The sequence below is a fragment of the Phymastichus coffea genome, unplaced genomic scaffold (genome assembly GCF_024137745.1).
Source record: "Phymastichus coffea isolate CEN01 unplaced genomic scaffold, Cenicafe_Pcof_1.1 PCOF00050, whole genome shotgun sequence".
Lineage (NCBI taxonomy): Eukaryota > Metazoa > Arthropoda > Insecta > Hymenoptera > Eulophidae > Phymastichus > Phymastichus coffea.
This window is the reverse complement of record NW_026706861.1, coordinates 1,337,639-1,363,424: the sequence shown is the minus strand read 5'-3', so window position 1 is coordinate 1,363,424 and position 25,786 is coordinate 1,337,639. Positions and strand designations below refer to the sequence as shown.

Here is a 25,786-nt window from a genome sequence, read left to right as displayed (position 1 = left end):
TCTACGGCAAAAGCGTACTTTCCGCGCAGCGTGCTCAAGTTGTACCAATGATTTTTCTCTTTTCTACAAGTGTCCCCTTACAGGTCCTCAGTTTTTCTGTGCGAAATTTATGAAATTTTGAAAAACTTGCGTACCTAGGTTGGGTGTAATAAATAAAACGTCTATTATAATACGACATTTTATTAACGTATTGTCCGGAAATTAATTTTGGAACATATTATTGATTTTTTAAATCCGATAGAAATCATTTCTGTAAATTTAAAGTATGCAACTTTGGTGCTGCTTTCAAAATTGATTGATGCCTGTATTTTTTGTAGGGAACTGAAGAAGATGACAGAGCATCCGTGGCATCGGTGAGTAAATACAAATATAATAAAAGTGTCTTATTCTCATAGAATTTATTACAACAACTAAAGTTTGACCGACACATTTCTCTTCGATTCAGCAATTAGATGGCAAATCCCGAGAATGGTTGGTAAGAGCAGCTCAAGGTGACTATCAGGCTTTGGCGAAATTGGCTGCCGAAGAACCTCGTCTCACTAGGACTAAGGTAAGTGAAACTGATTCTTTTTCGTCTATACGATTCCAGCACACGGAAGAGCATTAACCAAGCCAAAAATCCGTGCGCAAAAATATATATTCCTATTTCATATATACCGTAGCACAAATTCATTGCCAATTACCCAGCTTGAAAATTAACTCGCTACGCGCAGTGAAACATATTACGCAAAAAAAAGTCAATATACATCGAAGAGCCAAGTTTGATCCCAACGGCAGCCCACGGTAGTTCGTTAGCGGCTGACTATTACCAGGCATACCGCTGTTCCGGAGGAGTCCCGTAGGACTTTGAGTAAACTCCGGGCTAACAAGTAGGCGTGTTGGCGTTTCTCTCTCCCGCCCCATTTCAACTATACCCGCGAATGAAATGATCTACCGATCTCTCTTCGACTTCCTTTTCATATATATTTGTTTGTTTTTTTCTTTCTTCATCATCGGCGATTGCGTATTTTTACTGTTTGTTTCTCCGATGTTGATTACATTTTGTAAATTGATCCTTCGACGCAGGTGCGTGGCGTGGAGAGGTGGTGCACGTTTTACGAATCGAGTTATTGCACGATCATTATCTTTACGATATACCAAAAGTAGTAGGTTTCTATGGCATCACTCATTGTTATGGTTTGCATTTGTTGATAATTTGCCAGCAAGCGCCACCAAGCGAAATTTGCGTACAAGTCATTCAATGGATAACCGATGAATACTTCATGAGTCACTTAAAGATAACGAAGTACCAACGCTTCTGACTCTCCATTACAATCGCCCTTATAGTATACCGATCCCGCCCCCGAAAATATTAACGCCATTTGATTTATGCTTGTAATTATCCCTTTGCTTATATTTTCTTTTGTGTCGATGCTCGTGTGCGCCTTCCAAGGAAGAGCTCATTATTTCGTATCTTCTCTTTAACGCTTAGTATATATCCTCTTTAGGCTCTTTCTCTATCAGCAACAACCGAAGAAGCTGGTAGCACCGTCCACCTTCCGTCTGGTGATTTATGCGCGACACTCGTTTAATTTCATCGCCCAGAGTTGCAATCTACCTTTTCGTCTTATTCGTTTGGCTGCGGTTGAATCTTATGAATGAGCTTCTTCAATGAAGAAAATAAAAACAACCAAGAATCGGTTGAGCATAAGTAATTGTACATTGCAATTTTATACTTTTATATTTTGCGAATATCTTTGTTTTTAAATCTTCCAAACGTTTCATCGAAAGCTCTTGATAAATTATATATTGTAAGTTTACAACATTAGAAAATTTTTCATTTTCACTTTATGAAAATTTTAAAGAAGGTTGTAATTTGATGAAAAAAAAACAACATCAAAAAGACAAAGCCGCATTTGAAAATAAAACCGTAACAGCCATAAAAAAAATCTCAGGAAAGGAGACCGATTTTTACGAGACCTGCACAGCAGTCGAAAGAAAGAGAGGCGCCAGCACGGCGTCATCTCGCTATGGCATCGTTTTCCCGCGGCGGCTTCGTACGGTCCTACTACGATTGAACGACGTTTAAAGTTTCGCCGCTTTCGTAAAATCTCCACCCAGAAAGCTACCGCTTTTACGCGTCGTCTCCCTTATATATGAAAAAGTGTTAGGCGATCCTTACTGCTACGTGTTTCCGGAGGCTTTGCGTATGCGTGACAGATCGCCGGCCTCTGAGGAATCTTCAGTTTATCACTTTTTCCAGATCGTCTGAATTTTTCCGGATTCGAGATTCTATCTTTTCTTTTATTGCTAGAGGGGCTCCACAGGATGTGAAAGAATTTCGAGGTTGAGTCATCTTGTGAACGTTTTATATGTGGTGTTGTTTGTTCAAAAGTAAATGAATTTTCTGATTTCAAATATTGAAACTTTTTCGATGCAATTCATTAGTATTTTTTGGCTTTCTTTGTGAAATCCAATGTTTAAAAGAATATTTATTTGTAAATTTAATAAAATGTTAATTTACCATACCTTGACAAGATCGTAGTCTTTAGATTTCATTTTATGACCAAACTTTCATCAAATTATTGCAAACGATTAATTTTACATGCTATTGTAATAATTTTCAACGAGATTAAAAACATCCTTAAAGCTCTTAATATATCTGACTCGTCAAAATCGTTATTTCAAAATATTATCAAAAATATATTCTATTAGTTTACTCTACTATATAGAAATATAAGAAAAATTTCAATCATTTTATTATGTGAAATTATTTTCAGTTTCAATGAAATTGAATAATTCAGTTACCTAGAATTTTCTGTTCAAATTCGAACGTCTCAGCGATCGTAAAAAATATGACTAAGTAATAGCCACTACTTCCACGGGAGATAGGTTGAGCAGCTTTGTGACATGACAAAGACATATTTCCGACCATAGGGGAAGGAAACAATTCTTAGGTTTACTTTTTGTTCGGAAGGGTAAATGGCCACGAAAGAATTGAGACTGACTTAATGTCTTAAGGAAAAAGCTCAGTTTTTATTATTTTTCCCATGTCTAGCCAAACCGCAAAGAAGTTTACCAAAGTTTGACTATATACAATAATACTGAGTTCTCTACGGCCGGTTAGGCTTATTTTTAAATGATTTACTTTTCAACGTAAATCTAGATAACTATTTTTGACACTTTGTATCAATTTCTCATTTTAAGCTTAATAACATAACTTATGTTATAAAAAAGAAAAAAAAAATAGATGACAATATTTGAATCCATTGCTAAGTAACCATAAGCGAAGTTAAGATTTTACTAATTTTTAACATTATCATTTTTTAGTTTTGATTGCTTGTACTATTTTTATGAAATACAAGTATTTTTATGAAGTACTACAGTTTGTACCAATAAACAGCTCATTAAGGTTTTGAAAATTATTGAAATTTAAGTCCTCATTAATCGAGCGACGTTGTTTGAGATTTGCAACTAATTAGCTTTTCGATCTCATATCCAAAGCTAATCTTTTACGTAATTTGAATATATTCGTAGAATACATAAGTCGAAATAACTAGGGAACAAATTCACAAAGGTTAAGAATAATCGTAAAGTAACTTTAAAATTTGTCACGAAGCTATTAATTGTGCAGCACCTTAAAATGTATATAGTATAAGATTTGGAAGAAATACTCCCTCTATGAGATACTATCACGACAGTTTGTACTAATTCTTCAGCGCGGCAAACTATGCGTAAAATTTACGTACCTGCGACCGTATTTTATGATTTCACTTTGAAAATAATAATTGTCAGTATATTTTACAAGCGTAAATTTTTTCAAATTACAATTTAGTTTTTATTACCTATATATTTACGCACACGCGCGTACACACACACACACACACAAACCTGTAAAAGTATAACGTTATAATTGCTACAATTGTACTCTTAATCTCAGCAATCTAAAGCCTGCGACGCATGTATCACACCTAGTAATGCTTTGTAACGTTCACGTAATCATATCCTACAATTAAGAAAAAGGAAAAAAATGACGCCCAATTTTCAAATCCTATACAGCTACAACGGGTCAAACCAGCGTATCGTAGGTTGGATCAGGAGGTGCGATAACGTCATTCTACAATCATAAAAAGACACTGCTAGCATATTAAAAAGACGTCTAGCGCTAATTAACTTCGGGGCTGCGATGGTATCTATTCCACATGTCCACCAAACATCCGCTAGGTATAGCAAAGTAAACGTCCCTCTCACGCGCAGCACAAAGTCCCCGGGATTCAGGAAAAAAACACGTGTTTTGCTTGGTTTGTTTTTTTCGGGGTCAAGGGATGGATGCTTTCTATGCGAGCTGCAGCTGCCCTAATTTTTAATTTTTCGACGTGCGATTAGTATGCGAACGATTTGAGTTGACGTTAAGTGTTATGAGATGTCAGATATTTCTCGATGTTTTGCATAAGCTAATTCTTTTTTTCGTGCCTTTCCAAGTACAGCTCTCGCGTGAATTAAGAGATAAAAAAATATATGTATACACAGTCATACACTAGGGATGAATATTGTGTGTGTGCGCGTGTGTGTGTGTATGTGTGTTGGAGCGGAAAACATGTGTTCGAGAGGACAAAAAAAATGGTAAGAGTCACGTGTGTATGTTTTGTATGTCCCGTGTTCATAAAACGCGTAACTTCGTGGCAGTGCGTGTTTAAGCAAACAGCTCGCGTGTCGATTCATGCCCAAGATATATATTTTTGTCATTTCGACTGTCGTGTATCAGCGATTTTACGTAGGATACAATGCTATTGTTTTCTCTTTTCACTGTAAGTTAGTGCGCGCGTGTGGTGGGCTGATTATATTGACGCTGCTTTTTCGAATGGTGCATTTTGAATTCGATAAAAAGCTTCATTTTTTTCACTTGAAAAATAGATATCATTGGGACATAAAAAATCGAGCGGATTATTCCTTCTGATAATTCAACAGTTGCACTTTGTGAAAATTATGCACTTGTTAGAATGTACACACAGTCGTCATTGATTCAACGAACGTTTCACAAATTTTTCCCTGCAGCGAGTAAACCAACAAGAAATTTGAGAAATTGGCGAGAGAATTCGTTGAAGTCGCGTTCAAAGAAGAAAAAAAGAGACAAGAGACTCGCGTCGCCAAGTGATGAATTCAAGAGTTGCTCATTAATATTTCAGTGTCAGCGCGCCGGGTTTTTGTCATTTGTACCGGCCAACCGGAGTGGGCGTGTCCCCTCTCCAAAAAAACAGAAGAAGAAGTAAAAACAAAAGCAGCGTGCTGAATCTCAAACCGAAAGTCCTCTGATTGCGTTACGATGTTATCTCGACAATTTACATCTATTTTCATTTCTCCTTTTCCGTATGTCTGTGTAATGCCGCTAAAGGTTTATTAGGTTATAAAGATCCACGGATATAACTAATTTTCTATCGCGTTGACAGTAAGAACTAGAGATTGCACACATACTTGATTACGGAATTGTACGTGTGAGTGCGCATAAGTTCATTATTTAGTCAACACGAGCTCGCACAGCGTGTCGCGCTTAATGTCTTCATTTAAAAACTCATCAGTATCTGCTATTTGTCGTGTTGATTTGTCAGAAGCAAAGAGTCATGCTTCCGCGTATATACTTGAATTGTGAATGGGTTTTCATTAACTCCGATAGATATTTATTTAGATGAGAGCGATGACTTGCAAACAATTTATACACACGCGTGATTTTCGTCTCATTCATCCTTCGGACAAAAATAAGCTGTGAAAGAGCTTCACGAAATCTGATTGTCGTGAAAAACTTCAAAGCGTGAAAAATACACATAGTTAACTCGGAACTATTAGTGTAATACCTGTCAAGCTTTCAGTTTACGGTCGCAGATTAGTTTCAAAACAGAAAAAGGAAAAAGACATAGTGCCCAACTTCTTACCTTGTTAAACACGACCCGAAAACTATGCTTTTTTTGTTATCTGAGCTCTACGGATAATCTCCGTTGTTCTTTTCAGCGTTCACGATTAGTTTCACAGCGATTAGCTTTGCGCTTGTGTCTTGTCGATAGACGTCTGTCTTTTTGAAAAGTATATCTAAACGCATGGCCTTTCAGTGATTGCTGTCTTAGTTTTCTGTAAAGTACCTGATAATTTGACGTTCAACTTCCTCGTTTTCTTCCGCCACGTTAACTTGCATCGTTGTCTCAAAGGTTTTTTTAAAAGGTAGATTTGCGAGATTATTATTTTTTAATGTTGAGCCGGTTCTGTCGATCAATTATTATTAAAAACTAGATCGATTACCTTATTCTCCTCAATTTGTTTCTACACGCTTCGCTGTCCGAAGAAACTTTTTTCAAATTTGTTGAGATTCGACAAATTATTTAATTTATATTGTTTTTCTCGCTTCGGTCCTTTCTTTAGAGCAAAATGTTGTCATTAAAATCATCATTCAACTGAAATCCAAAAATCTCTTCGCAAAAGGCAGTACTTTTTTGCAAACTGGCACATTTTGATTATTTTCACATCGAAATACGACTTGATTATACGTCTAACAATGGAGACTAATTAACTACATTCACTTGCCTAGCAGATGTCACTTCCTACCGCAACCTCATAAAAAGAACCCAACCCAACCGGGCAAACTTTATTTATCCGGTCGCAGAGCTCACAAAAAAAAGGAAGACGGGATATAGCGACAGTTATATTCGCGCTATTAAAAGGCTTTTGCTTAACGAGGCGGTGATTGGGTCTGAATTACGACTAATAATTCTCGTTTGGTTTGGCACGCACGCACGCACGTTGCTGATAGCGATAACACTAGTTTGAGAAGAGAGAGAGAGAGTATTTAAAAGGAGCCAGCACGTAAATAACAGGAGCGAGAGAGCGAGAGAAAGATCGGCTCTTGCGAAAATTTATCGCTGATTGTTTTTCTTGGGTCGATGTCGCTGCGCGCGCGGCGACTGAAATGTATACGGCTGCTGCTGCCGGGAGAGCGAGTTGCCTGGCGCCAAGGTAGACCCCCTCGTTAAACGATCGTTATACCGCACACCGAAGATTCGTATCTCTGCGATCCTCTCTTTGCTGCTGCAGTCTCTCCATGTGCATATGTATGTGTGGGAGTGGCTTTTCCGAAAGTGACGTTGCGGTTTACATAGTCTCGAAGAGGCAAAAGTCGAGCGATTTTTCAAGATGACCTATCTGTGCCAGCTAGAGTGGGTAAATTGATGTCCCCCTTTGATTATTATCGCTCCGGACAATTAGTCCCCACAGTTCTTAAGGACAAAGTAACCTCTTTATAGCCGGGTTATTAATGAGGCATTGTTAAAAATTATTTGCTGGTATTCGCATTACTTCGTTCGTATTCCCACTGGGTACTCCAGGTTTCGTTTGTTTCCTAAAAATTACAAAACAATAAAGAAATTAACATTGTCATTCTTAAACTCTCTGATTGGTATGTTTTTATTGTATACTGATCAGTAGTGAAAATGTCAAAGCGAAAATACACTATTATAATACATGGAAGAACCGTGTACTTTTCGGAATATGTTACTGATTGACAAGCGAACGTTTTAATACTATTGGCTATTCTTGCTGACAGTCATTGAACTGTCGATTTCATGACTACTTTTTTCGTTTTATTTTATTTTTGATCTCCCTCTGTGCGGATAAAGTGTATTTCGGGCTTTTATGCAAAGTGTTGGACATTCAAATGACCAGGACTTTGGAGATACTGTCGATCAGTTGACTTGTCTATAATAAATTGATGAATTCAACTGCAGTGTGGATGGAATTAACTTTGACTGTATTGATTAGATTCAAGAGAATATGTGTCCATTGATTTGAAAAATGTTACCAACAATTTTTTTGCACTTGAAAATTTACCCAGCCGATGAAATAATAGAAAGCGAAAGACGAACGATTGGTCGTCAAGGATTCGGGGCAACGCGATGATACTTTCTCCCTTGTCTGCGAGATAAGCGATCTTCGAGTTTTTACGACTCTACTGTAATTTATTGCCGGGTAATTGCGTGCTAAAGAGAACAAGAGGTGTGTGCGAGTGTGTTTCGCCCTCGTAAAATATGAAATCGGCACTGAAAACATTATAGGGGCGCTAAGTGAAATGTAGACGTCGAAATATAAAGCGCATTAGCTAACTGTGCAATTTACGAGCGACAGGTAGTCCACTTTACTTTGTTTTAGTTATTTGTATCGAAATTCCAATAGGCTTTATAATCGACATTGAAACAATCATATTTGAAATGGCAAATTGGAGTACGTTCACAGATTTTATTGAGACGAAAAGAACGGCATAGAAGAATTTCTCTGAAATTCATCCCGAAGCGTGGACATATAACCAACGCCAATTATATTTCGGCAGATCGCTTGTGTGCCATTATCGGATGACACGCGCCCGCGCTTTTATGTTTAATTGATATTTTTCGTAACTCCAGATGAAATCCGCGGAAGAGTAGCAGCAGGAGGAATGAAGGAGGGGGAGAAACAGATATAATCCGTGACTCGACATCAGCTCTCGTTAAAATGTATATACGCTTCGCGAAGAGGGAAAACATTCGAGCGAAAGAGCCGATTGGACGTTACTCGATTTCCCCTTCCTTCGTGTCCGCGCGGTACACTTTTCCATTCGTTGGCTTCGCTGGCCAATGGAGTTTTATTGCTGCTTTTGTTTTAGATTGATTTTCTCGTTGCAATAGCTCTTAATTTTTTTAGTAAATTGAAGTTAGAGAAAAATATGTTTACGTCAATTTTGCCCACAAAATAGCCAGTTGATCTCTATTGTTCATGATGATCATATTTTTATTTTAGAATTTGTATAGTCTTTACTTTAGCATTTTCATTGTAGATTATAAAAATCAATATAAATTTGAATCTAGTCAGGTCATCACAAAATGAGCTCAAATTAATAGATGTGTAATTATGAAATTAAATAAATTAGCTGAAAATAATTTTGATTAGCTGGCTAATATTTATAGTTTAACTATACTTACTAGATAACTTCAGCTAAAGCTTTACCAAAGCTGTAGCTTTCATTCTATATTTTAGGACAAAAATTAGGATTTTTATATGGAATTCGACGATATTATGGCAAAAAAATGTTTCGCGTAGATTTTTTTCTTTTTTTGTGTACGATTCTATTTTCCATCCAACTTGTTTAAACAAGCAGGCATTAAACGCATTGATATTTTTTCTTAACGTTTAAACAGCACAGCCTGGTAATGTTCAATACTGCACACACGTAGTTATCGAGCAAGAAGCGAAGTGTACGAAGAAGTAAGCTTAGTAGGTTGTCGATCCCCAATGGCGATGCATGAATAGAGAGAGAGAGAGGAGAGAGAGAGAGAGAGAGAGAGAGAGAGAGAGAGAGAGAGAGAGAGAGAGAGAGAGAGAGAGAGAGAGAGAGAGAGAGAGAGAGAGAGAGAGAGAGAGAGGTGGTTGCATACGCAATGCGTTCATTAGCGCGGCCATGTCCTTTGATTAATGGCCAGTGGTATATGGCCACTGGTTTTCCCTTACAGATCATTTCACCCTTATCTTGATGGTCGTTAGAGGATGATACTCTCTTCCCTTTCTCTCGCTCCTTGGATCGCAACTTCCTCCCGTTTAGAAACGTTTTAGTGCGGCCGTGTCTCTGCTCTCTCGGCAGTGCATGCATGCGTGATTTTCAAACATCTACATGCCCACCTCTAATGACGCGGACAACCGGCGAAGCCGCGCAGGCAGACACTTTCGAAAGGATAGCACGACGTATGCTCCTGCTTATATACGACCATCACCTGTTTCGTTTTAGTTTTCGTGGCTTGGAAAACTGCGTAAAACCGTTGATTGAAATATATTAGTTTATCGTCATTTCCTCTTGATCGATCATCGAGATTTTACTGCGGTAATGCAATCTAAAATATCATTGCACTAGTTAATATTTTTACTTGAACCTGCCTTATTAGATAAAGCCACCGAAAATTCTGCAATCGCTAACCAAACATGACTTTCATAATACATGCGAATGACGTAATCATGTGCAAATATGATTTATCAGTTTAATTATTTATTCGTTTGTTTAATTTTAAGATCAACGTTATTAGAGTATACAAAAGCTAATTATAGAATAATAAATAATATATCACATTATAAAACCTAGTCATTAAATATAGTATATAAATATGTATTTTTAAGTTATTGTGTTCTCTCTGTACGACATGCTTGTTATAGTTATTCTTGTTCTTCAAACAGAAAAAAAAACAGAAAAAGATGACAAAGTTTTAATACTGTTTTTAAAATTTATGTAGAATAAATAATTTATTCGCGCGAGCGTTTGTTTTTTCATAATTCACTGAATTTCGAAAAAATGAACTGAAAAATAATCGAAACTAAGCGCAATGTTCTTTTGATTGACAACGTCAACTACTTTAGAGTACTAATTAGAAATCGAAGTATCTTCCTTTGGAAAAATGAAAATCACTACTAAAATAATGTTGTACAGCAATACTTCTTACGCTCCTTGGTTAATCCTTTTTTTATTTCGATTCTACACACGTTTACCACAATGTCATGAAGTACGTAATGTTTTTTCAATCTACGGGGGTTTTCTAGTCTCACAGTAAGTTTAGCCACGGAATTATTCATGGAGTTATAAGGGCGCGCGCGTTTCCGGGGGCCCGAAAAGAGAAGAAAATTTCCTTGATCACGGTGGTCTCGTCCATGGCGCGCGCGACGTTTTTTCCGCTTCTCCTCACGACTTCGGCCTTTTATTCTCCTTTAATCTGCCGCTCGAAATCGCAATGGGGACATATTGTTCGCTTGTCCGCTTGTTTTTTCTTCCTATGTGCTTCTCGAGAGGATGCGCTGTATGCTTTATCGCTCGACGCCGGTGTCTTTTTCTTTTTCAAAGTTTCAAATTTGATCGATTGGGATAGGTTAAAATTTTCATTCGTTACATCATAAATGCTTTAACCTACGGTTCTGATTTGAGTAAATTGATGTCCCTTGGCTATCGGATGTTATCGAAAATATTTTGAAATAAATTTAAAATTTATTATAAAATTTTAAAAGAAAATAAAAATTTGAAAATAGTTAATGATGATAATCCTTGGCACAGAGATATTCCGTGGAACTAAACAATTGTTCGTCATGCACGCGTTAAGAAAATGCACGTAAAATTGTTATTAGTAACAATTCGAGCATTCCTAAGTAGTAAAACCATAACAAGTATAACCGACCACCTTATAAGAAAAAAAAAGACTCTTCATTGGTTACTTGCAATCCACTAAATATAAGATCAGCGAAACACTGTTAAAGATAACGCTGCGCACGTACATACACACACACGCATAGATGCAGAAGAAATGGCGCCCACGCTTTATGCTAACGGTGGGCCGCTCGCGCGATGACAGTGGCTGGGTGGTCTCTCGACAGAGAGAGAGAGAGAGAGAGAGAGAGAGAGAGAGAGAGAGAGAGAGAGAGAGAGAGAGCAAGCCTGAGGGGCCAACCCCCCTCGAGTCCTCCACACCTTTTGGCCTGCTTGCGTACTTATATATACTTGGGAGGGAGGGGGGGCAATGACGTGCGCGCAATCGTTTTTCCTCCCGAGCCAGCACTTACTCCTCCTTTTCTCCGTGTGGCAATTGTGCTGGATTAGCAAAAACCATCCGGAGGAGGGGCTCTCACTCGACTACTACGCGGCTAGTTGGAGCAACACACAGTCGAGAGAATATAACTTTCACAGACGTGTATTTGTTAAGTGGATCCATAAGTGCGCCAGGGAGATTTGCATTGAACTGGCGCTCGCGCGAGTGTCTTAGAGCGCTCACGGTGATTTAATGAACGAGCACTCGCGCCAGAGGAGTAGTTTATTGCGCTAATAGTGGCTCCGAGCGAATATCTCCTTGCGAATCTTTACTGCCGCATAAACGACAGAAAAATGTCTCGCTTATAAATCGAAGCCGACCGTTGTCATGGGATTGCTCGCGAGGGCGAGTCGCGCGAAAATCAAATCAGCCGAAAAATTTGCATAATAGCTCTATTTGGAGGCTGTGCGCGATAATCACCCGACACCCAGGCGAGCAATGTCCGTTTCAATCGTTCATCTCAATGGGCTTCGCGAAGAAAACGAGGGAGGCGTATATAGCCCCGCACACTCGTTCGCACCTCCAGACGTGTCGTCACCGTTTTCTTTCTCGCTGTTGTTTTTTTTTTGTTTTTAAGAGGCGCCCCCATGCCCGCCCCGGCCGCAGACTTCCACGTGTAAGATATGCATCTATTCTTCTGCTTCTTCTTCATTCAGCGATGCCGGTGCGGTAAGGGCTTACATTGCTCAATGGGATGCATTATATGACTTTTTATGAATGACTACCAATTTCATGCTTCTGCGACGATGACGATGATTGCAGCCTTTTAATGGTTTTGTGAAAGCTTTTTGAGGTTTGGGTTGTGTTGATTTGAACTGGCGGAGTTATGTCGATGATGAATATTTACATTTGATGGACATGTAAATACAACTGATTGCGTTACGTTGAGTCGTAAATATTTTTGAGAAACTGCTATGCTTTCTTTGCATCTTTAGAGAATACGTTGAAAATCATTCGCAAAGGACTTTTACGTATTTACATAAAGGTTTACTCATGAAAATCAGGGTATGCATGATACAAAAATAAACGCCAAACAAATAAAATGTTTGAAAAATATGTTTCTTGACCTCGCGATCAAAGCTAACGACAGGGTAATCGTGTATAGATGTTTCACAGCTGGCTATGAATGGGAGTCGAGGTCGGTAAAAAGAACAAGGAAGAAAGTAAGAGAGGGAAAAAAAGAATTGAGAAGAAAGAGACTCGACGTGGTGCGGGTGTCACGTGGAGACACTAAGTGGAAATTGTTGTCAAAACGTCGGGGACCACAGACACGGACCAGAGCCACTTTCTACGTGTACGAGTGCCTATGTGTTTCGGGGGACCGCCGGGCCATATATTTTTTTGAACCCTGCGATGCGTAGGTTGCATTCGTTCTACCTTAGCTTTTCTGTTATTTTTTATTTCCGTAATTTGGTTGGAAATGATTATCAATGGTTTCATTGATGCATGCAATTGAGTGTATAATGAGCTTTGTTGTTGAAATAAAATTTTATTACAAAATTTAAACAAAGAAAACGAAAATACATAGCACTGAGAGCATTGATATTATAAAATTTATCATAAACCGTAGTAAAAATTACAAAAAATAGTGATCGTGGGATAAATTTTGAATGTATTAAAAGTGTTATCTAATAGCAAAATTAAATACTAGAAATTTTATTACATAACAAATGAAAATTCACTTGAACCCATAATAATTATTACTATAAATAAAATACAGAATATTAACTCGGTAAATTTTGCAAAATTTTAAGTTCATTAGTTACTTAATTTCAAATACTTGCCGTACACTATGTATAATATTAAATAGTTCGGGCATACATGTACCAGCAATGTTATCTTTTTTACAACTTAAATTTAAATAAATTTTTTTACAACTTTAATTTTACAGCTTCTTAAATTATTAATGATACGAGAAGGAAAAATATTTTATTTTATTTGTACTGTAAATTAACAGGAAAATATTTTGTTACTATTTAAAGCGTTTTCGGTTATAAAAAGTAGTTACATTATTATTTCTATTCTTCCATTTGAAACTTCGGTCAGAAAAATGTTGAACCGAATAGCATCTTTCACTTTTCTACATGCGACATTTTGTAAGAAAATTCAACCAATATTTTTTTTATAAAATATTTTTTTTATAAAAACTCGTTATGTATCACTTGTTTTAATGCAGTTTACACGATATCTGAAGAAGGTCCATTATTCGGGGAAACAACTGAAATTGTGGAACAAGAAGAATTCCAGAAAAATTTTGGTTTTATGGCATCGTTAGGCGATTTCAGTAAACTTGGAGTGCATGTGAAATGGAAAAATCACCTATGTGGCGGCATACTTATTTCGAAGAGACATGTTTTAACCGCAGCACATTGCTTATATTTGCAAGAGTTTCATAAAATCATGGTTACATTTGGATCGACTGATTTGAACTGTGGTATTTCGTACGAAGTGAAGTCATGGATCGTTTATGAAGATTGGGCTAAGCCACATAGAATAAATCTTTTAACAAACTTACTTTTTTATGATGATATCGGTATCATAACGGTAATACAATGAAGAAAGCAAACAAAAATTTTGCCTGAGGAAAACTACATCATCGAATACATTCCACAGCTATCAACTGACATAAACCATATTCAACCAGCTGTTATTTCGAAATTGAACGAAAGCGAAGTTTTGAAGCACAGTGTGATAGCAGCTGGCTGGGGGATCTCCGACGAAAAAAGGAAAACTAGACCGACGAAAATGCAAAAGGTACATATGAATTTTTTCAATTCGATGGAGTGCGATGAAATAACTTGGGAAATATTTGGACCATTGAACGTAACGCATTCAAATAGATATTGCACATATTCGAATCCGCCTTCATTTATATGTTGCGTAAGTAATGATTAAATCATTTTTTATTTATATCATTTAAAAAGATAAATTTGCAGGGTGATAGTGGCGGACCACTTTTTTTGAATGATACTAGAGAACTAGTTGGAATTATCAGTTCTATTTTTAAAAGAAAACGATTTTATAAAAAAAGAAATGTAGCATCTTTGTATATTAAAGTTAAGGACTACGAAAATTTTATTAACGATGTTATCAAATCGTAGCGCATTAAAAATACATAAGTTTATAATGAAGTATTCCATGAATTTTATGAGCGAAAAAAATTATTATGAAAATGAAATTTACAAAATAAAATTATTAATAAATAGGTTTTTATAAGCTGCTTGTTTATCGTGCTTTTGACGAGAATAGAAAGCAGTATGCAACTTTAAATATATTTCTGTTATGGTTTCGTTATTTGTTATTATTATTTCAAGATCTAATATCGTTTTGAACTTTACAAAGGTACATAAGGTTTCTGTACGTATTGAGACTGGTGATAGCGATGATATCACAAGTGGGTTGTAATATATTGCAGGCATAGGAAACTAGTTACTTTACGACTGCAATTTCAAATTCTAGGCCATTGTGAAACTTGCAGACAGCTAAATTTGTTCGGCTTAGTCTTAGAATTTTTTCAACGTACAAATTTAATGTTATTAAATAACAGATTACATATATTGGATGGAAATGTATCGAGAAGTCCGAAGTACATACGTGAGAATAGAAAACCGAGGAGAAGATGACATTGTCAAACACATATTATAGGCTTGCTAATTTTCTGGCCGTGCTGCGTCTACTATTTTTCTGCTTAGCGAGATCGAAATTAAACCAAACAGCAACTAAAAATAGCTACTTTAAGATCACTGGACGGAAAAACTTAAGTTATTTAGTAAAAAATGATATACAACCCTTGGCCACATTATTAGCAAGCCCATAACCCATGTGCTAACATATTTTATGGCTTCAAAATCAATGTACAAGCTTCTAATACAAACATTTTTCTATTAGAAATAATTTTTAATGCTCACACGGCCATTATTTTTTTTATCATTCTTCGTTACTATTTAGCATAAAATATCATATTATATTTATATGAATTATGTAAAAATATAAGTCTATCAGTTATTCGACTTCAAATAGTCACAGTACAGCATGTAGATTGAATTTTAAATAGTCTGCGCATGCATGCGCCAGCAATGTTATCTTTTTTACAACTTGAAACGAGTTTCTCAAATTGTTAATAATACAAGAAAGAAAAAAATTTTATTTGTATTGTAAATCCACAGAAAAACAGTATTGTATTATTTAAAGTGCTATCGATTGTAAAAAGTAGTTACTTAATTATTTTCGTTCTTTCTTTTGAAAGTTTTGCCACAAAAATGTTGAATCGAATAGTGTTTTTCACGTTTTTATATGCGACACTATGTAAAAAATTTTATCTATTATATTTTATAAAAACTCGATATACATTATCTATTTTAATGCAGTTGACGCAATCTCCGAACAAAATCCAATAATTGGCCAAACAGTTGACGTGGAAAGAGATGAATTTCAAAAAGATTTTGGCTTTATGGCATCTTTGGGTGATTTAAGCATATTAGGAGTGCATAAAAAATGGGAAAGCCACCAATGTAGCGGCATATTAATTTCAAAGAGACACGTTTTAACCGCATCACATTGTTTACATATTCAGGAATTTCATAAAATCATGGTTACATTTGGATCGACTGATTTGAACTGTGGTATTTCATACGAAGTAAAATCATGGATCAATTATACAAATTGGGCTGTTTTACATGGAATAAAAGTTGTAACGGACTTACTTTTTTATGATGACATCGGTATAATAATGGTAATTTGATAAAAACCGAAAACATGGGCAATTCTCAGAGATTTTTACTTTCGTGTCACTCTACGATATTTGTGTTTTCTATGGTTGGCGAATGAGAAATCTTCTTGTGTATGGGTTTAATGGAGTTTAGTAGGCGGTGTACACTATCGGACATGAAGAATAGCAATGTAGGGAAAAAAAGAATGGAATCTAGATGTGCCAAAATGATGTGCTTCTAAAAAGAGGTAATTTAAATACAACGATTTAAATACATTGATGAGAATAAACCTCATTTTAAACGGGAACATGCACTGGAAACATACAAAATAGAGTATTATATCAAGAATGGTACGATATAAACTCGAAGCTTCAATTTAGAAACTTATTTGTCGCAATATCATTGAAACTTCTATTATCCCGAAGCGTCAATGTCAATGTAATGTATACGTTTTTCTACAAAATATATACTTTTTTGACGATTATCGTTATTCATTTATTTATTTATTGTCGTTTTCCTGATTTTTGAATGTTCAAAAAACGTTTATAACGTTTTGTGCGTTGCTTTAAAACATGGCACCCAATAGATATAGCATTCTGATAACTAACAGAACATGCGGTCAAAATTTTAGACATGTGCTCCATAATTTAAAAAAAAAATTTTTTTGTATAAGCAGGTTGAAGGTTTCTGAGAAATGCCGATATATTCCGTAAAGGTTTGAGACTATTTTTTTTAACAAAAGTTAATCGTCATTTCCATTTCACAGTTATCTCATGACGTAAACCATATTCAACCAGCTGTCATTTCAAAGTTGAACGATAACGAGGTTATCGGGAAACAAGTTATAACAGTTGGTTGGGGGATCATCGATAAAAAGAAAAACATAAGACCGAGGAAAATGCAAAAGGTATATTTAAATGTTTTGGATTCAACTAAGTGCGATAATATAGTTTGGGAATCATTCGGATATTTGAACGTAACGCATTCAAATAGATATTGCACACATGCAGATTTGGGGGCGTTTATATGCTGCGTGAGTAATAATAAAATTGCTTTTCTTTTAAGATTAATTAAAAGGATAAATTTACAGGGTGATAGTGGTGGACCACTTATTTTATATAGTACTAAAGAAATCGTTGGAATTGTAAGCTATGTTTTTGAAAGAAAAAAATTTTTTAAGAAACGAGTAGTAGCATCTGTGTACATTAAACTCAAGGACTACGAACATTTTATTAATGATGTTATCAAAACGTAGTGCATTAAAAATACGTAAGTTTATAATGAAGCATTCTATGAATATTATATGTGAAAAAAATCATTATGAAAATGAAATTTACAAAATACAATTATTAATATATAGATTTTTATAAGCTGCTTGTTTATCATATTTTTGATGAGAATAGGAAGCATAAAGTTACTTTAAACATATTTCTGTTATGATATCCTTATTTGTTATACATAGGGAGCTGGATACTTTACGATTGTTATTTCAAATTCTAGGCCATTGATAAGCTTGCAGATAGCTAAATATGTTCGACTTAGTCTTGTAATTTTTCAAGTGTGACAATTTTTTGTGAATAAATCTAATTTTACACACAGTTACCTACACATGTTCAAACACATATTAAACCTGTTGTAATGCAAAATTTGAATGATTGAAAAGTTAGTAGACAACAAATAATAGCTGCAGATTGGGAAAAAAGTGATGACATGGGAAGTGAACGCAGTTTATTTGTGATCTGATTGGCTGAAAAATAATTCTCGGTATCAGCTGTGTATGTTCACAAACTTACTCCAGATTTTTGTAAATGATTAGACATGTAAATAGTGTATCAGTATAGTATAATAAATTTTATATGAATTGATTGATTTAATCATATTAATATTTAAATAAAAGCCGACTGGTATTTCGATCGGGAAATTAATTGAATTTAGTTTTATGCGAAAGCTTAGCCTCGAACAGAATGGACAGTAAAAGATATAAATCGATAGATTACATGATAAAATATTATATAGTGATTATGGCCCTATTACATTATATAAAATATTAGAAATTTTTTTATGAATTTTTTTTATCAATTACAACTGTTAACGGTACTGGAATACGTATATTACTTACAACCTGAAGGATTTCATTATAGAATTTATAACATTTTTAGAACTTAGATCATATTTTTTAACGTGTTTTTGAAACTTTTTGACGGTTTTTCAATACAAAACTTCTTGATAACATTTCGAAATCTATTGCATATTGAATTTGCTATTTCGCCAATAAAACTTTTGATCTATATTCGTGCATAAAAATGAATGCGAAAAAAACACGGAAAAGATAAACATCATTTTAAAAATATAAACAAAATTTAAACATCACTAGTAAAAAAATAGTCGAAACCAAGAAAAACGCAAAAAGCAAATCTAAATATCTTAGAAAAGACAGATTACAACGTAAAACTCTTGCTATGTTCATTGTAAAAATTGTTCAAATCGTAATAATTTTTACTAGGAATTCTGGCATATGTTATTCCATATTTTAATAATAATTATTACAACGCAATAATTTTTATTATAATACATAACAAATTCTACCATGATTACTATGTTTAATAATAAATTTTATTGGAACTACAGCACATTGTATTAGAGCATTTCTTTCAGAGTTAACATCAATATTGGTATGGAGGAAAAAAATATAAAAGTTTAAGCGAGATTTATTACAAGAAATTTAAAAACATTTAACGTTCGTAAGTATTAAAAAAAACATATATGTAATAACTTTGCAGTGACGCAAAACCTTAAAAAAGTCATTTATACGTTTTCTGTAAGCTGCTATAAAATTCATTATCGCGCGTAATAATATACTGTCTGAGTTTAGTGAAACACATGTAGGAATTTGGTTTCTACGTCGAAATTTTTATTTTTTCTATTTTGAAATACTATTTATACTGTGTTTTTTTATCAGACTTATCATGACATGCCTTCTTATCACCCGTTAACGCGGTACATGATATTCCTCAGCCTAATATTTTCATGATATATTTGTTTCATAGCAACCACATTTTCGCATCTGTAAACAGACCCTCAGTTTGATTATTATATCTGAGCGTTTTAATTATGAAACCACCAGTGTATAATTTGGTGCTTCTTAAATGAAGCTTTCTTCTTAAATATATATCGCGTCATAGAAATATGTAATTTTTAATCTGAGCATTTCATATTCATCACATAGTCTTTGCACTTGAATGTTTATACGAGTGTTTTCATCTTTTTGTCACCATAATAGAGAATTTCTTTAGATAATTTTTTTGGTCTTGGTAAATTGTCAATCGAATGTGAATTTTCCTCCATTTTTATAAACGTTGGGCGATTTTCTAAGCTTGATTGTCATCTAGGTATAATAATTAATCTATGGTATTTTTTTGAGTACTTACATCTAAGTAAATATTACAAGAAAAACCGCCACAAATTTTCAAAATTTTAGCAACCTATAGAACTTTGTAGGACGCTTAAAATATAATTGATTATACTTTATTACATTTCGATGTCATTTAACAATACGCCATAAAAGGTAAAATACGTTAATATAATTAATTTCTAAAGTTGAATTTTCATCTTAACAATATGTCATTTTGGTAAACGGCATTCAAAAGTAAAAGTGAAAAATAACAGCAACACAATTAATGTGTTTTTATATCAGCAGATACTGGTTAGCGCCTCGTCTTATCTGTTTGAAAATTCTGCACGATAAGCCGACAAGCGCATATAGCCAGGGACGCGCCGAAAAAAAAGGCAAGGTCGTCGTCGCGCGCGTGCGTTTTTTGCCTGCGGGGACCGCAACCCATCCGTTAGACCCTCGTAAATATGTGCCCTTTTCTACTGCTCCTTTTAGCCCGAGCCCGCCGCGCAGCTCTCTTTCTTTCTCCATGATTTCCTTTTTCTCTGCCTTTTTTTTTTTTGTTCTCTCTTCGACGTTCGAGGATTTAATTTGACCAAATGCGGAGAACAGAGATGAAAAGAAAAGAGAAGATCCAGGCGATCCATATCTGATGCTTTATCATATCCGCTCGACGATGAACGACTTGGCTGCGTGCTCTCTTCGAGCGCCTTAATTCCGGATCCTTTGTGTCTTTCTATTTTTTTAACGTTTTGTCCTTTAGTGTCTTTGCGGGTTTCGCTATGATTCTCGTCATTAAAATACGGTTGCCGAGTAATAACTGTTTTTTTGTGATTGATTTGGTTAAAAATTTGTTAGGTTTTTTTCTGAGAACCGGAACCGTAAATGAACATATTTTCATAACGTGTAAATCTGACTTATGAACGCATCGATTGTTTACACTTACTTCAAAGTTGTATAAGAAGCTGTATAAGCTTATTTTAAATCTCCCCTATTGAAATAAAACACTTCCATCTCTTCGATAATTGAAAAATTTCTTATATGAGGTATATGTAAATTGGATGATAAATAATAAAGAAGTTTGGAATTTCATAGTATGAACTTGTAATAACTATATGTAAGATTTTTATAAAAAAAAATTCCGAACATCTTTGATAAATTCTTGGCTCATCTAAAAATATTGAACAAATCCTGTGTTCGTAGTGATCTTACAGTTTTATTTATGCATTTGATGTCAGTTGAATAGATGAAAATAATAATACATTCCACGTATCAGATGAAAATAAGCTAATCGCGTGACTTGTAGTTAGGAATAAATACAACCTAGTTTTATTCAAAATGTAATACTATACCTTACATCCATACTAAACGTCATTCAAAAACTTTTTAAACTAAAAAAAGTTAAAAGGAGGTCAAAAAAGCTCATATTGCCCTAATGTCGCGGGAAAATGTGACAAGGCTAAGCGCTAAAAAGCAATAAAAAAGTTTTAGTGGTATATAAGAGGCAAGCTCGAGAAAACTCTCGCTGCAATAGGCTAATCTCTTGTCCGGGTAACGAGGCTCGCTGTGTCCCGAGATAGCGAGCCTCGTAAATTTTCTGCACATTTTCTTCGAGTCCGAGCGACTACCACACGTGCATTTGTATTCGTATGGGTTTTCTTTAATGGCTCTGCTCTACTGAATGAGCGTCAATTGATTATTAATGTGGGAATTGTCACCCTTTGAATAATGTGCTCCAAACTGTTTGCCAAGGTGTGATTCCAATTGAATACATTTTGAAATTTGTTTAATGATGGTCAATTTTTGTCATTGTTTCGTTTATTTTATGAAATTTTCCATCAGTTCTATATATAAATGTGAAAATATGTGTCTATTTATAAATTTTAGATTTGAGTTAAACCTCTAAATTATTACCTTTTATGGAATCAAAGTAACAGCTTGTTAAGTCGCTTGTTTCTTGATTAACAAGCATTTGTGAATTGAAAATTTATGACTTTTTCTTCACTTTGCTATCGTGTCTGATTAAACGTTTAATAATAAACACGCGTTATCAGATACATTTGAAATGAAACTCACCGATAAAGTTAATTATTTGACATTTCGAAAGCTCGACGATACTCGTCGATGCCATGTCGCAAGTTTTTTTCTCGATTTTTTGAGATACTCAGTTTTAGAAGTATTCGCGTACACAGAGACGCCACTAATTCGCAAAGAAACACTCTTAAGAAATGATCACACACTACATCAAGTCGTGCATTAGCATTATCTGGAATTAAAATGAATCGAAAGAGAATCCTAACGAATAGCAATAAAAGGACAATTCCAAAGGCGAAATCTAAAACAAAAACAGGTTCAATGGATTCTCTCTTCCTCTCGCGAAGTGAGTGAAAAAAAAGAGGCACGCTCTCTCGCAGTTCCGTGCTCTTCTCACGGCGTTGTATATGCTAATGCGAGACGGATGTCTCTCCTCGTTCCCTTGGATCCTCTTGCTCTTGCTTTTTATCTGCTCGCCCCTGCGCTCTCTGCTCGCCTTTTTTTTGCTCTTTCTCCTTATATTTTATTCACACTTCGGACTTCTTTTTTTTTCTATCAGATTTTTTTCTGTACATTAGGCGCGGAATTAAGGATTAGATAAGGGATCGAAATTAATTGTTGCTGCGCGCTGACGTTGAGAATAGACGTTCTTCTTGTTAGGGAAACATAACAGTTGGTCATTTTAATAACTGTTTGGGATAAAAAATTAAAGTATACCGCGCGTTCGATAGTGCACTCTATTTGAATGTTAAATGTTACGATAAATTATTATGATACCTATGATAAATGAAAATGAGTTCTTTGATACAAATATTAAAACCGAGAATCGCGCCGAATCTCTTAGTTGTACTAACCAAATAGCGAATGACAAACCAATGAATCACAATGAAATACAGCTCAATCTAATCCCTAAATAAGCTCCGCCGCAAATTGATAATTCGAAAAGCAAAAGTCTATGCGTGTATGCAGCATCGTCGTGCGCGTATATCCTCCGCCAAAAAGCTGAACATATCCACCCCGCGACATTCGTCCTCCACAGCGGGGAGGCATATCGGCAACGTATATATACGCACATAGCCATATAGCGTCGCGCGCGCTTTTAACATCGTTCGGCTTTCGTAAGAGCGCAGCGGCTTTTAGTTTCTCATGCGCGTGTGAGATTTACGGTGAGACTCGATTAAAAGCCATGTTTTGTAATATTTCGTTCGGATCGATGTATACAAGTCGCTGATCCCCTCTTCATGTTTTTATTTATTAATATGCGCGAACGCGCGAAGCAAGATTTCAAAGATTCGGCCAGCACTCCCTTTGTCGTACACGCGACAAGTTGTAAGTCGGAGGGCGTGGCTAATTTTTGTTACCATCGATTGATTATGAATTGAGCAGAACATTTTCCTTTAGTTCATCAATAAGAAATAATCACGTTGCTGAAAAAGAGAAGGGTGAATGTGTACCATCAGATAAGATTTGCATTAATTCGTTAACAGAGGCTGAATGAAATGCCGATGAAAAATTGATATCAACGTGGATTCTGCATTTTCATTAAATGTGAATGAGACAGTACCATGAAAAAAATTATGCTCCATTTGTCAGTGCTTTAAAGAACGTTAAGTAAAAAATTGGAATAAGAACGTCAAATTAGTTGTATATTTTTGTATTTCAGGTAATATTTTGTAGCGGCACCGATTCGTAATCGAAAATAATTATGGATAATTATTACAATAAATTATCTGACTGATTTTATTCAAACATAACTTATCCCTTGAGATTTTCATATCGATCCTACTTTCCATCCCTCTCGTGCAAAATATTTGTTGTCAGCGCTTACGAGTTTCCAATCCAAAAATAACGATTTGTACAGTTGATGCTCTGGACATTTTATCCAACTGAAAATTCAGTCTCTCCTTCGACTGGTACTTTTTCATTTTCTCTACACTCTCTCGACTTTATCAAAGAGGCATCCTTCTAGAGGATACTCACGCCCACTTGGAGTACGGTAAGCTGTACACACCCTCCTTAAACGTGATTTACGCCCAGAGCACGAGTCCTTTTCGTCTACTCGAGAGAATATATACTGCCGTGCTCGTGTTTGTGTGTGTCTGTTATGAATCCAGAGGCAGGCGAATAGGAGCGCGTGATGACGTTTGTAGTTTGTAAAGACACGTGTAGATAAGGTCTTTTCTTCGAAGGATGTTAGCTGCTGCTGCTGCTGGTGTTTTTGGTTTGTGTTTGTATTTGAACGATGTTTTCAACGTGTAATGTGGATTAGGGTACTTTGAATCTATTTGCTATCTATTATTTAAAATCATATGTACTATAGTAAACAGAGTTGATGATATCATAGTCATTGTAAAACGTAACTTTACATTGTATTACACGATTTTTAATCATGTATCCGTTACATTATCATTCTTTTTTAAAACTAAAAATAAATCATACAAATGTTGCTGGCGATAGAGTTGATACGATGAAAAGAACATCCAGTTAGTCAACAAACTAACAAGGAATATCAATGAATGTACCTGCCGAATCTACACAACTCCCCTTAAAATAATCTTACCGACGGCCATCAAAGTTATCGCGATGAAGAAAAGACTGGGAAAAATCAGGTCCAAGAATGCAGCTCTCCAAAATGCCTTGCACCATTGGGGGCGAGGGCCCCGTATAGGAACTTCTAATTAGCGAGCGGCATGACATGAGTATCCGGGAGCTGAGCACCGTGAAGTTCTGACATCTCACTGCTTCTATATAATAGACCATAGGTTAACGTCGAAGACTGTATTGGCGCCACATTGTGGTCGGAGGAATTTATTGTTTTTTCTTTACGTCATTTTTCTTGAAATTTCAATACGTTGCCAGGGCACTGAGTAATGTGATATCGGTTTACAATTTTTTTAACAATATTTTTCGATTTGTAAATTCTATTAGTAATATGGGACCTTTTCAGTATTCCTCATCATCATATAAATAAATGCTGAAACTTGTGTATTATTGAACAAAATTGTTGGAAAAGACTTATCCAAACAACCGTAAATGTAATTTACTGATAACGAAATATGTATGATTTCCTATTCACAATACGATAAATAGGAAATTTGTTATTATTCTTTTACCAAATTTTTTAACGTTTAGAAAAAATCGGAAACATTTAAATTAAAATTCTGAACTGATTCCAACGACCGCTTTCGGAAAAAATGCATCGATAGAGATAAGCTTCGGATGAATTTTTGGCCGAGTCACGCTGATACAATACATCATTGCCAAAGAGATATTTCTCATTTCTTAAAAATCTAAAAAGTTCTCCAGAATCAATTAGGCGAAATCGAAGCGTTTAACTTTGGAAGCTATAAATACAATCAATCATTCATATTAGACGCTGCACAAATCATCATCTCCTATGACAATCCTCTTAACAAAAGAAGATACATTCCAGATCCAAGCACTTCTCACACGCAAATTCGCACCTCTCGGACAGTTGACATTTTTCGTCGAACGATAAACTTCTTGCCAGAAGGAAAAGTCTGACACGTGTGGGTTCGCATTTCAAAGGAGGTTCCATTCGCCGGCAACTCTGCCTCATTTGTCGGCAAGTCTTTGGCGCCTCTCGGCAAAGTAACTTACACCGAGGCACACGTGCCGGACGTATGTCCTGCATTGGGCATTCACATCCTGCGCGCACGCTGCAGTTAATTCTTACAGACAAGTGGTGATCCCGAGTGATTCAGTGATTTCTTAACAGTGAATCGTTTGCCGATTTCGAAATTCGAGCGTCTACTGCATTAAATACGCGCGATAAGTTGATTCTGCTTATGAATATTGTTTCAGCCATTTGATACCAAATAATATTTTATTAAGACATACTGAGATCCAATTTCAACTAAAAGAAAATATGTAACTTCCGCGCCTTTGAGAATAAAAGACAGCTGTCAGGGATTCGATCGCGAGGGTGTCGTTCGTAACACGAAAAATCGTAGTCAGCTGAGTGGCGCCACGGACTGGCATGTTTCCATACAGAAATATATAAAGCATGTTGGACGCCTCGTACT

The 25,786-nt window shown here is 35.6% G+C and overlaps 2 protein-coding genes across 2 annotated transcripts in view; both read left to right on the top strand.

Annotated features, from left to right (window-relative positions):
* LOC131665369 (ankyrin repeat domain-containing protein SOWAHB) overlaps nt 1–25,786 on the top strand; it is a 100,941-nt gene that overhangs the window by 12,807 nt on the left and 62,348 nt on the right. The window contains exons 6-7 of the mRNA XM_058937225.1: nt 318–353; nt 446–550. Coding sequence (XP_058793208.1) covers nt 318–353; nt 446–550 — 141 coding nt within the window. The remainder of the gene's footprint in view (nt 1–317; nt 354–445; nt 551–25,786) is intronic.
* On the top strand, nt 15,646–18,155 carry LOC131665370 (chymotrypsin-2-like). The gene is made up of 5 exons (XM_058937227.1): nt 15,646–15,779; nt 15,853–15,911; nt 15,974–16,338; nt 17,082–17,348; nt 17,406–18,155. Exons 2-5 carry the CDS (start codon nt 15,866–15,868, stop codon nt 17,568–17,570), a joined length of 843 nt encoding a protein of 280 aa, XP_058793210.1. The 5' UTR covers nt 15,646–15,779; nt 15,853–15,865; the 3' UTR covers nt 17,571–18,155.